The following is a 13,310-nucleotide window of genomic DNA, read 5'->3' on the forward strand; positions in this document are numbered from 1 at the left end:
ACAAAAGACGCTGATGGAGAGGTGGGAACAGATTTAAGGTGGGCCAGATCTATGAGTTTTTTCGTAGGCTCTGGTAATTCTAGTGTTAAACTTGAGTCAAAGAGCTTCCCCAGACTCCTGACTGGTTGTTCTGTTATGGAGGGTATGGTAGATCCGGATAATGAAAAGTGGAATTTGTCAACCACCTTGCCATTCTTCTTCACCATAGACATTGTGGGCTTAAAACTCATTCCTAGCCCAGGTGATGAGTTTTTCAAGTCCTTGTAGAATCCACCTTCTCCCTGGGACCGATACTGTTGTGATTGTTATGTCATCCATAAATGGGGAACTGGTGTACATCCGACTTGATCAGGTAGCCTCTACATGCCACCATGTTCATGGCTAGGGCAAAAACAATAATGGAGAAGGTACAGCCTGTTATTATTCCTTTTACAAGCTGGTGCCAGACCCAGAAGTGACCCTCAGCCTGGTCATAGTATCATAGTAATTCAGGATTAGAACCTTGAACTTGCTGGAAACATGGTGGAAGTGTAGTGCAAGCTCAACCAATTAGTGAAAATTGAACCCATAGGCCAGGTCCAACCACAGCACAATTAAGCCTCCTCTGTTTTCATAGGCTTCTCTGAGGAGCTGTGTTTCTACCCCAGTGTGCTCCAAACACCCAGGAACTTCCAAACATCTCCATGTAATAATATTTGGCAACTCTGAATTGCCACTGCATGATTGAACATGGATGTTCATGAGTGTGCCCTATGATGGATGTTTTTTCGTCCAAATTTGGCTCCTGTCTGGTATCTGATGCTGTCTCTGCAACTCTGAACTGGATAAGGAGGGATGGCCATGTATAGATATTTTACTTCAATTTGAACACCAATTTGCATGTTGTAGATATGAAGCATTTAGCACTAATAACTCACACCTTCAGGAGACTGATCCCCAGTCCCAACCTAGTCATATTCTGTTTTAAGTTTGCATGTTCTTGCTGCAGCTTTTCCAGATTTCCTCCAGTACTTTAAACACACCCTGGTTGGGTTAATTGCCTGATGCGAGAGAGAGAGTGTGTGGGTGCACAAGTGTGGACTGATGTGCTGCCCAGGGTTGGTTCCTGCCTTGCACATGATGGGCTCCAGCCTCTCTGTGAACCTCTAATTGCATGAATCTGATCTGAAAATCAATAGACAGAGGAATTCTACAGCTGATATGAGGGCTGTGACAAAGATCGTTAATATAAGTTTGTAACAACAGTGCTCATGCTCAGATGATCTCAAGTTCCACACTTCAGAAGCACTGGAGTGAAGTCCAGAGCATATTTACCCTTCGATTTCTCACCTGCGTTCTACTCAGTGTCACCAGTTGACAGACAAAAACAGATAAGTCAAAAATGAAAGGTAAAATGTTACACACTTTCCAAATTCCCCAATCTTGATACAAATGCAAATATTTAAAGTGGTGGAAAAGAAACGCACGAAATGGACCCAGAACTCCGTTGTCTTAACTATAAGTGTGTGAAATTAATGTCTTCTTCTGGTCAGCGTCTGTCAAGAAATGGAGTCACAAACATGACAAAATGGAGGTGAGGTATCCAGTAGAAGCTACACAAGCAGGGCAGGACATTGGCTCTCCAGCTTAGCTTGACTGTCTACCTTTACCCAGTCCAGCTTACTTCCAACGACAACAGTAGGCCTTAGCCTGAGCAGAGATGTAAAAGAACTCAGAAATAATCTTTCACTGAAGAAAGACGTATTTATGTTAAAAAAAAGTACAACAAAAAAAAGTACCTGCTTTCAAAAGTACTCAAGTACAAAACGTTTTATAATAATGAGAAGGTGCGAGGCTTTGAACAGAGAAGACAGTACACTTATTTTATTTTTAAACAATACAGTATTTTTGCTAGAGAAATGCATTTCAGAATAATGAATCATGGAAATGCAATCCTGTCTTTGATCAGAACAAAATGGTAGATCGTGTCATGGTGAAGACATTGTGGGACTTGTGTGTTTGGATATAACTTACACTGTGCCTACCCCTAACTGGCATACCAGGCAACAGTAGATGAAGAACAAGAAAATAAAATACAAAAAATTAAAAGATCAGCTTACAACCTTATCACCTGAATAGATACAGAATATTACAAAGCTGAGTGAAAATTAACACAGATAGGGTTTATTATATTTCACTGAAGTAAAGATGGCAATAATTACATTAAATAGTAATAAGAACAATTGTTTATCTTTACCAATAATTCTATTAAGAATCCTGAGGTTTCCTTTTCTCAATTTGGTACCCAATTTTATCTTTAAATTAATAATAATAATACATTTTATTTACAGTATATAGCACCTTTCCCATGCTCAAGGCACTTACAGAATATAATAAAGAATGGCAGCGTATACAGTATATAGCATTGTACAAACCAGATAAATAAATAAAGAAGATTAAGACAGTGAATTCTGAAAAAAAAACAGACAACATAATTGATGGTCTCGCACACACACATACAGGTTACATGAGCATCTTGACAGAGAGGTAAACTGAGAGAAGGGTAATAAAGTCAAGTAGAGCTAAAAGCCTTCCTGAACAGATGAGTTTTGAGTTGTTTTTTAAAAGCATTCATGGAGTCAGCTGACCTGATTAATTTCGGTAGGTCATTCCAGAGTCCAGGCGCTATACAGCAGAAGGCCCTGTCACCCATGGAGTGTAGATTAGTGAGGGGCACAACAAGATTGCCAGAATCAAAGGACCTTAGTGGGTGGACAGGCACATAGTGATGGAGAAGGTCACTGATGTAGTTTGGCGCGAGATTATTTAAAGCCTTGTAGGTTATTAGTAGGATTTTATATTCGATCTTGTAGGACACAGGGAGCCAGTGAAGACGGAGCAGGATGGGTGATGTGCTCGCTGCTGCTGGTCAGTGTAAGGACTCTTGCAGCTGACTTTTGAATCAACTGGAGCTGTGATATAAGATTAGAAGGGGCACCTGCCAGTAGGGAATTACAATAATCGATGCGGGATGTGATAAAAGCATGGACAAGTTTCTCAGCATTAGAGAAGAAGAGGAAGGAGCGAACACAGGATATGTTAGGGAGGTGAAAGTAAGAAAGTTTCTTAATGTGATTTATGTGGGTGGAATAAGAGAGGGAGGAATCAAAAATGACACCAAGATTTTTTACAGCAGAGGCAGGTCTGATGAGATCACCGCCAAGATAGACTGCATTTTAGTCCTAATTTGCAGGAGTTCAGTTTTATTGCAATTTAATTTTAAAGAGTTCTGCTCCATCCAGGTTTTAATTTCACTAAGGCAGGTTGTGAGCTGAGAAAGCTCTGATGAAGTTCCACTTTTAACATTGAAGTAGAGGTGAGTATCATCTGCATAAAAATGATAACCCAGTCCATAGGTACGGATAATATTGCCAAGGGGAAGCATGTAAATACAGAAAAGCAAAGGACCGAGGACAGAGCCTTGAGGGACTCCTTGTGTGACTGGCGCTGAGCTGGATCTGCTGTTGCCAAGACTAACAAACTCTTGCCTATCACTCAGATAGGACTTGAACCACTGGAGGGCAGTGCCAGAGATACCCAGCATGTTATCCATTCTGGACAGTAGGATGTCATGTCTGACCTGAGTGTCAAATGCTGCACTGAGGTCTAACAGAATTAATATGCTGGTTTGTCCAGAGTCTGCTGCCATAAGCAAATCATTGGTTACCCGTAGCAGAGCAGTTTCACAGCTGTGCCGCGCCCTGAAACCAGACTGAAAGGATTCTATCAAATTATTAGAGGTTAGGTAATTGGTGAGTTGGGAAGCTACAACACGCTCAAGAACTTTTGACAGTAAAGGTAAGTGGGAAATAGGCCAGATATTGTTAAGATTGTCAGCATCAGGACCAGACTTTTTTAACATTGGGGTTACAGAAGCAATTTTAAAAGTGAGCAGCACAGAGCCAGTGTCGAGGGATGAGTTTATTATTGTTGTAACAGTCGGGATTATGGCATGAAGGCAGGATTTAAGTAGTGTGCTGGGGATGGGGTCCAGTACACAAGTAGTCGGCCTCATCTTACAAAGCAGGTTATTAACAAACGCAGATGTGACTGGTGAGAACTTAGAGAAGGAGCTGGATGGAGTGGGAAAACAGGGAGAGATTTAAACAGATGATGTATTTATGTTAGTTGAATTATTTAGGTCGTTAATTTTGTTACGGAAAAAGTGGAGGAATTCCTCACAGACTTCAGTAGAAGAGGTAGTTGGGCCAGTCAAGCACTCATGTGAACCATAGAATTAACCACAATTAAGCTCAAGGCATATTATTAAATCTCCAACATAACCAAATGTACTGTATACCAGTGGTGGTCTCATAAGATATGCTCATATTTTTAATGCACTCCCATAGACAATTTAAATTCTACAGAATAGCATTTTCCCACACATATAGCATTAAAACAAACTTGCATTAATATTACATTACAAGAATACGGCTTTGATACAACATAATAAAATGTCAATTACAAATCTAAAAGAAAAATTCTCTGGACACGAGTCCATTCTGTTAATTTTAAAGGCTCTCTCCTGAATCATTTAAAGAACTAATAATAAGGACATCTCTGGGAAAATAAAAGTCACACAATTTGCAATCCAGTAATTCTAATAACTGACCAAGACACAATAGATTGCTACTCAGTGTTCACCTTTGCTAACAGAACTGGAATATTAATTTAACTCTTTGAGGGCTAATTATTTTTTTTCTGTTTTGGCCCAGGACTAAATTTGCTTTCCAAAAAACTCAGTTTTATGAAAGCATACAAAGCAATGGCTTCACACATAAATCAACATAAAATATTTATTTATGACAAATGTCACTGTGTTTTATGTTCCATGATCCTCTATACTATTGCATAACATAGTCTTGTATGATAATGTTAGAAGCATCCAATGGCGCGCACTGCCACGTTAAACTGCTTGCAGAATGTGTTACACTGGTGCCACCGTTTCAGCCATCTGTTGCTGCATACTGTGTTCGCACAACTGGTCACCATCAGCTGCTCGCGGCCGGAGGCAGGGGTCACAGTATGAAGCACAAGATGGCTGAAACAGTGGGACCAGTGTAACACATTCTGCAAGCCACATACTGCTAGCAAAGAGAACCGAACTATAATGTAGCAGAGGGTTCTGTCGACATTTACAGCTGATGACTGCCCTCTGTCCCTGGATTGTTAATTAATGTCAACCTAAGCAGACACCCGCCCAGGCCGAATTAATAAACCACCTATATTTTCCTCAGTCATTGTAGATTCTGTTTGTCAAGGCAGTGTTCTGTTAGCTTTCTCTAAGCTCAAATTTCATAACGTTTCAACAGAAATACTTATCTTTCCCTGAAAGAAAGATGATACCCCTTTTATTAGCTCTCACTTGACAAGGAGCAACAAGACCCCTTACAGGCAATGAGATCTCGCTTGAACCCCCTAGTCTGTCTTCTCCAGTTAATCAATGACTCTTATGGCTGAGCTCACTCTCATGTTTCAATAATTGGGCTCTTAAAAATCCATCACCTCAGAAGTACAATACAACATTACCAACTACGTTGTTCTTGCAGGGCGCTGCTCACAAAGTGCAGGCACAGAGCACTATAACAACTCTCAAGGCCAAATGCAAGATGAGATTACACCACTCGCTAAATGTAGAACTATCATATATATGGATACAGATTTGTAAAAAAAATACATCAAAAACAAAGTAGAAACTAATTAACATAAATGTAAAGCAATAATATCAACAACAAGGAGTCAGAGAAGCCAGACATAGAGTCCTAGAGATGACGGCCAACCTCCCACCTACGGACGTTCAATAGCTGAGTCAGTGCTGGTCCAGCCAATTGGATGAAAGGACCCTTCTTCCCAGTGATTCCAGTACTGCTTTCTCTAAAATGATTTTTCCATCGGCATGCAAACAACTTGGCAGCAGAGCAGTGGCACCAAGTGCCACCTGAGGATACCGATCAGAGATGGAATCTTTTTGTCCAGTTTGTAGAAGTAGATGAATTGAAGTTTTTTAAACAGTATTGAGGCGTATGTTCTGTTACAGTCCCGATGCTCTAGCACAAAGTGATTGCCTACATTTATGGTGTCATCTACAGATCTATTTACCCTATATGCAAATCTAGCTGTCCCCCGCGGCTCTGCCCACATAGTAGTGAAACAGGACAAACTTTAAAAATGTATAAAAAAAAATGTAATTCTGGTCAAGCAGAAGGTAGGTATGCTCCAATGTCAAACATTAGCACTGTATCTGATCGTGTTCAGCTCTGACGGGAGAGCGTCCCCCGTGTGGGAAGAAAAGCACGTGGTCGTGATATCGCTGGCAATCAGCAGCTACCCTGTAAAACACCTGTGATCTCTCACTCAAAAACGTCAAACCTTACTCTTTAACAATCAGTAGATGATAATGTCTGCTGAACAAACAGGAATCGCTAGCTAAGTGGAGGCAAGGTACGCTTCAACACGTGGCGAGAGGTAGAGCAACTCGAATGGAGACTGGCGTGTGAGTGAGAAGGGCCCCGCCCCCCACCCCTCGGCCTGCAGCCGCTCTCTCGGATTTGCACAAATAAATCAGTACAAGACATGAACTATGATACTTAGTGCGATGAGAGAAGTCGTAAAATCAGCCGGAATATTCCAGCAAATTATTGAAAAAAATAGATCTAAATCCGTTAAGTTATTCTTTCATGAAAAGTGGACAGACATACATACATACAGACAGACAGAGAAACATTTTTTGATTTCATATACATATATACGTAGATGAAGAGACTGAATGGGTATAAGTGTAATGTGTCTGTAATCTCTGAGGCGGCTAAATTAATCTTTTATGGGAACTAGAACAATAACCGAAAATTTAGAACAATCTGGAACAATAGGAGATGGAGATGGGTTGAAGACGTCAGTGAAGAGATAAACGAGCTGGCTGGCACAGTGTTTAATTGTTGTGGGTGAGACTCAATCAGAGTGAAGGAGAAGGAGAGGAGTGAGACTTTTGTAAAGATGTCACTGATGTCCAAACCACTTTGGGATGAGAGGAGCAACGGGACTGTTGATACTCATCTTTTTGTTTTTCAAATCTGCTCTATCAAATATTAAGTATGTCAGGCTTGTCCATACAAAGGAGATATTTTGTGCTGAAACCGGAATCTCCAGCTTGCCTTTGTGTTTCTATTTAGCAAACATTATGGCATTGTTAAGCTGATTCTTATCACCAGTTTTATGGGCTGTTTGCTTTTCTTGGTGTAGAATCCGTAGTTCTTTAGTGAACCATTGTTATAAATCACAATTGTTTTGCCTGGGATGCAGACCTCTTCACAGAAGGTAATATATGATGATAGTGTGTCAGCTCATGTTAGTCTTCACAAGCAATTTTAGAGACATTCTAATCGAGCCCAATCCAAATAATCTTGAAATGGTTCAACAGCTACAGCAATCCATGTGCATTTTCTCACTGGTTTAGCCGATTTCAACCTTTGCTTATAAGTAGATAGCAACTGTAGCAAACCATGGTCGGAATTACCATGGACAGATTACATGGTCAGAATTTAAACATCTAAAGCACATGCGTGATGCAGTGAGCCTGTTTTGTTTAGATGTTCAAAGCGCATGTGCAAGTGACGCCTGATTGATTCATGATTCTTATTCACCTGACGTATGATTCTTCCTACTTAGAACTAAACCATTATCGGTGACTGATAACTCTATCATTAATCATTCTCTCGTTCATCACATGGCTACAATACAGTAACAACACATTTACTGTATATTACAACGTTTTCATTGTTTGTTGTACACAATTGATTATTGGAATTGTTGATTTGATTCACAATTCTCATTCATTCGTGAACTAAATCATTACCTGAAAACAACTCACAAGGTTTACGTTCATTTGATTTGCAATCTGAATCACATTATCCAAGAACTACATGATTTTCATTCATTCGGGATGAGATATGTCCAGAAAAATTCCATTCATTCGATTTTTGAAGTGAATCACTGAGACATTACCCAAGAATGAATCACACAGTCCTAGCTCAATTAGGCTTCTCAAACTTAGTGTCTTATTCTAATTATGCATTTTCACTGCATTTTCATGTGTAATACAATAAGGCACAAAGATGAAGCGTTGGGGCACTGAATGGTGATCTCTGTATATATTTGGTTGAAAATATTGGAAAAAAAAATGCAGATGAAAAAAGTAGTATTAACATAATGGCTTCTCAGACAAAAGTCTTATGCTGAAGGTCAGTGGGGGTGGTGGCTCTTTCAAGGCGGCCCTGAAGGAAGAGACAGGTTGAGGTGGTTAGAAGTGGAAGTGACATCACTGCTCCTCACGCTCTCAATCTTCTGCTCTGACGGCAAAAGGGAAGGAAAGGCATTAGGTGACAGCATCAACCCTCGCCTTGGATTGGAATTAGCAGAAGATGAGCCTTAACGATTTCCTAACATGTCACATGCATCTTGCTTTTAAAGATGCTCATATTATACAATACAAATTACAAGCATGAATATTATATAATTTAATATAAATAAATAATCTAATTAACTTAATAATTATTTTTTTTGTGATTCGTTGAAGGGACACACACACACACACACACCACCCCAGAAGGACTTGTTTTTTACCACGGATGAAAAAATACACTTAATTGGTTCATTCAGAAGAATTGAATCAGTAAAGTGAATTGAAATGCTCATCACTAGTGCTGAGGTCTCCTCAGTCAGAATATATAATCAGAGGGAGGTCTCAGCAGCAGTGATATCAGAGTGGCCTCTTGGGGAACCACACACAAAGTACAAGGAATGTTGTGGAAAAATATTCAGAAAAAACAAGCTGAGTCTTCAGAAAGGCAGTCAGAATTTAGACTTTATTGCTTAGCATAGGAAACAATTGCAGAGCACACAAAGTCTGTCTCAGTTCATGAAGTGAGCCCAGTGGATTGGGCACGGCTTGTTTTTATTTCAGTTCTAATCAAAAAACTTCCCCATTTCGTACATATTTCTTGTCATCCACTTTTCATGTTGTCTTCATAATAATGACCTTGTGCAGTACCTGTTTTCATAACAATTACCTCACTTTGTAAACTCCTTTCCCATAATAATTATCAATCATTTCATAACAATCATTAAGTCTCAAAGGTCATGCTTGCCGCCTGGCTCGGAGATGACCATCACCTGATTCTGTTTTACATTCCTCATGTTCTGACATTCCTAATCTTGAGCTAATAAAAAATGGAGGCCTTTTTACTGATTGGCCCTCATCATTAAGTTGGAACCAGAGTGACCCACATATACAATACAATACAATTTATTTTTGTATAGCCCAAAATCACACAAGAAGAAACATATGAGAAACTGAACTGTCCAATTAATAATTGCTTGTTGCACCAGCGTCCAGTAAGACTAAAATCATAGGCAGCTGTGCTGGTAAAGCGTAGCACGCAGCTTCACTAATAAGGGTGCCAGGCTGCTGGAGCTGAACACCAACGGCTGTTTAAATAATCAACTCTTAAACTCCTGTATAGAGCAATCTTAGCTAACACAATGCAGCTTGCTTTCAACTTGATCATCTACAATATTCATAAGCCTTAAAACATAAAATTAAATGCCATTTAATAAGATATTCATATGTTTAAAGTGTTTATGCACTAGCATGCAAGTGTACTTAGCTTTCTTTAAGTTTAACTCTTTGAGGGCTGAATATTTTTTCCAAAACACACCGTTTTCTGAAAAGCACACAAAGCAATGGTTTCACACATAAATCAACAAGGTGTGCTTTGGTCACCAGGAACACGCAGCACGCTAACTCCCAGGCTGTCTTCACGTGGCAGGGGATGGGGGCAGCAGCCGTGGTCATAGTGCATCGCTATCTGGTTTGTACCTCTTGTCACCGTAAGTGGCGGTCCTCCCAGGCAAACGTTGCCATAGGCATGTCAGCTACACAAACCTGCTCAGCACCATGATCAGTTGATTCTGGTATCTCACATTCATTTTCAATCACTTGTATCAAAATGGGAGTCTGATAATGTGCAAAACATCGTTCATTAAGTATTTTGCCTTACGCATTCACTACAATCTCTTGGCAGATGTCGATGCCATTTTTGCCGTTGTTTGCTCTTCTCTGCTTGGTCAAACCAATGAATCTAACATTCCTTCTAGCAAGGAGTGTCCAACTAAAACATAATGGTGGGTTTTGTCACCGTTTACAGTTGATTACCCCCATCAACCCATCCTTTTGAAAAAAGAGGGTACAGACCTATATATACCTGGGAGTGCAGCTGGATGATAAACTGGACTGGACTGCCAATACTGATGCTCTGTACAAGAGAGGACAGAGCCGACTATACTTCCTTAGAAGGGTGGCATCCTTCAACATCTGCAGTAAGATGCTGCAGATGTTCTATTAAACGGTTGTGGCGAGCATCCTCTTCTACACGGTGGTGTGCTGGGGAGTCAGCATAAAGAAGAAGAACGCCTCACGCCTGGACAAACTGAGAGGAAGGCAGGCTCTATTGTAGGCATGGAGCTGAACAGCTTGACATCTGTGGCGGAGCGACAGGCGCTGGGCAGGCTCCTGTCAATCATGGAGAATCCACTGCATCCACTAAACAGTATCATCTCCAGACAGAGGAGCAGCTTCAACGACAGACTGCTGTCACTGTCCTGCTCCACTGACAGACTGAGGAGATCGTACCTCCTCCACACTATGCGACCCTTCAATTTCACCTGGGGGGGTAAACGTTGACATTATACAAATTTATTGTTTGTTTTACGTGCATTTTTTTATCACTCTTTAATTTAATAATGTTTCTTTATCAGTATGCTGCTGCTGGAGTATGTGAATTTCCCCTTGAGATTAATAAAGTATCTATCTATCTATCTATCTATCTATCTATCTATCTATCTATCTATCTATCTATCTATCTATCTATCTATCTATCTTAAAGTCGACATCCGCCCTGAAAGAGTTAAGGGCCTTGAGTGTTTTCAGAAACTTGTTGGGTTTTTAGTCAGCCAGAAGGCTCAGCAGAGCCACCATGTACTAAAAAAAAAACTTTTTTACTCAGTTCCCTAAAAAACACAGCATCATAGGTTCATAGAGAAGAAGGCAAGTGAAAAGCAAGCAGGCCACATTAAAAACAATAAAATAATAGTGCCTGTCGAAGCTACTTAAAAAGATGTCGAGCAACTCCTTTTAATAGTCAATAATTCTAAAACCAATAACAAGGAATATTGATCCTCGATTTAAACCTCAACAGGAACATTAGGACATTTAAAGTTACAGTACACAATTAATACATCAAATATAACCATAAAAGAAATACCAAAGTGTGGAAAATAATGAGTCAAACATGACAAAAATAATAATAAAACACATTAAACACATGGTGAAAACTAACAGCGCTGTGCATATATACCAAGTGACAGGAGCGGGCAGGTTCAAAATGCTATCTGTCACCGCCAGGTGTTTGTCCTTCTGTGTTGCTATGTGGATGTCTTGTCAATGATGTCCTCGTTTTTTTCAATAAACCCTTGCAGAACACTCACCAAGCTTGTGTGTGACATGAAATAATATCAAAAATTGTGTTTTTTTTGTTTATTTTCCAGGGTTATGCTTAAGACACTATATGAAGATTGGCATGTCTGGAATGAACCCAAACACTTCCGTAGTCCAGGAATTCATCATTGTTGGCTTTCCTGGTTTCCAAGATCAGGACAGCAAGAGAATTGTTTCTGGTGTCTTCCTGTCCGCATATTTGCTGATACTACTGGGAAACCTTTTAATTATTTTTATATTTGTAAAGGATGAGAGTCTTCACACTCCAATGTATATGCTCATCTGCAGTCTGGCCATTCTGGATATCATCCTGCCGTCAGTTATCCTTCCTAAAATGTTAGTAGTCTTCATGTTTGACTCTAAAGCCATCTCTTTTGTTGCCTGCTTCATGCAGCTTTTATTTTACCATGGCTTGATCACCTCAGAGTCTTTTCTTCTTGGTCTCATGGCTTATGATCGATATATGGCTATTTGTCACCCCCTACATTATCCTAGCCTTATGACGAACACAAGAGTTTTAAAACTCATTGTTTGCTGTTGGGTTGGCGGTCTTTGTGGTCCAATACTTCCCGTCATCTTAGCAGTCAGATTGCCATTCTGTGGCCCCAATATGGTGGTCCACTGTTTCTGCGATCACGTGTCTGTTGTGAGACTGACCTGTGCTGATATCACCATCAACAGTTATGTGGCATTAACCATCTCTCTGTCCACCCTCTTCATCCCACTGACATACATTCTCTTCTCATACATCAGAATCATCCATTCAGTGTTCAAGATTGCCAGCTCAGAGGGGCGACTCAAAGCTTTCTCGACCTGTGGAACTCACCTTCTGGTCATTTCAGTCTTCTTTCTCAATGCCGCTGGAGTCTCCATCTCTTACCGAGTGTCTAGCACTTCAGTAGATATGCGCATCATGGCGTCTGTGCTCCAGAGCGTTATTCCCCCTTTGATGAATCCAATCATCTATTGCCTGCGGACTAAAGAGATCCGAGAGAGCTTTCTGAAAACCCTTCAAAGAACGAAAATATTGCCAAAGAGATAAATTCCATTTCACCCGCCATCTCCTTAAAAGTAATAAAAAGTGGCCTTACTAGTGAAGTGTTTCAAGATGCAGTTGCATATGGGACTTGCAAATCCATTCGTTTAACACAAAGACATTTTTGCATAACAGTAAAATTTTGTTTTTAACGTTTTTGAGGTATTTTGTTTAAAAAAAATTGATAAAGTTACAAAATAACATTGCTTCTTTGTCTTTTGTTTACCATACCCTTTGATTTCGTCATGTCAAAAAGAATGAATGGGATGGGAGATAAACGGGAGTTAAAATACTGAAGCTGAAATTAAAAAATGGGTATTATAATGAGTTATTTTCTTTTATATTACCTGCCCTCTCTATGGTTGGGCATGCTGTTTATGTGGATTCTGGGGTTTTGAACCTTAATGAATATGAATTTCACCTTCACGTTTCACATGTGGTCAAAAAATAAAGTTTAACTGTTATGGCGTCTTATCGCAACATCATTTTGTTAGTTAATCAGACACCACCGTTGTTTGAGTAAGAGTCAGTAGTTGCCATGGCGATCCATCCCAACAGCCCCTGGTGGTGCATGATGCATGACATCATCTGGAAAGCCATCCATAAAGATCATCTCAACGGTTTTCCAGAACAGCAAATATTAGGATTCTCAACATGATTTCACGACTGACAGGACTGACTGAC

General features: G+C 40.0%; 1 protein-coding gene across 1 annotated transcript; it reads left to right on the forward strand.

Annotated features, from left to right (window-relative positions):
- The first annotated feature begins 11,672 nt into the window (after nucleotides 1–11,672).
- On the forward strand, nucleotides 11,673–12,632 carry LOC114651274 (olfactory receptor 6N1-like). The gene has a single exon (XM_028801217.2). It carries the CDS (start codon nucleotides 11,673–11,675, stop codon nucleotides 12,630–12,632), a length of 960 nt encoding a protein of 319 aa, XP_028657050.2.
- The last annotated feature ends 678 nt before the right edge of the window (nucleotides 12,633–13,310 follow it).

Source organism: Erpetoichthys calabaricus, chromosome 4 (genome assembly GCF_900747795.2).
Source record: "Erpetoichthys calabaricus chromosome 4, fErpCal1.3, whole genome shotgun sequence".
Classification (NCBI taxonomy): Eukaryota; Metazoa; Chordata; class Cladistia; order Polypteriformes; family Polypteridae; genus Erpetoichthys; species Erpetoichthys calabaricus.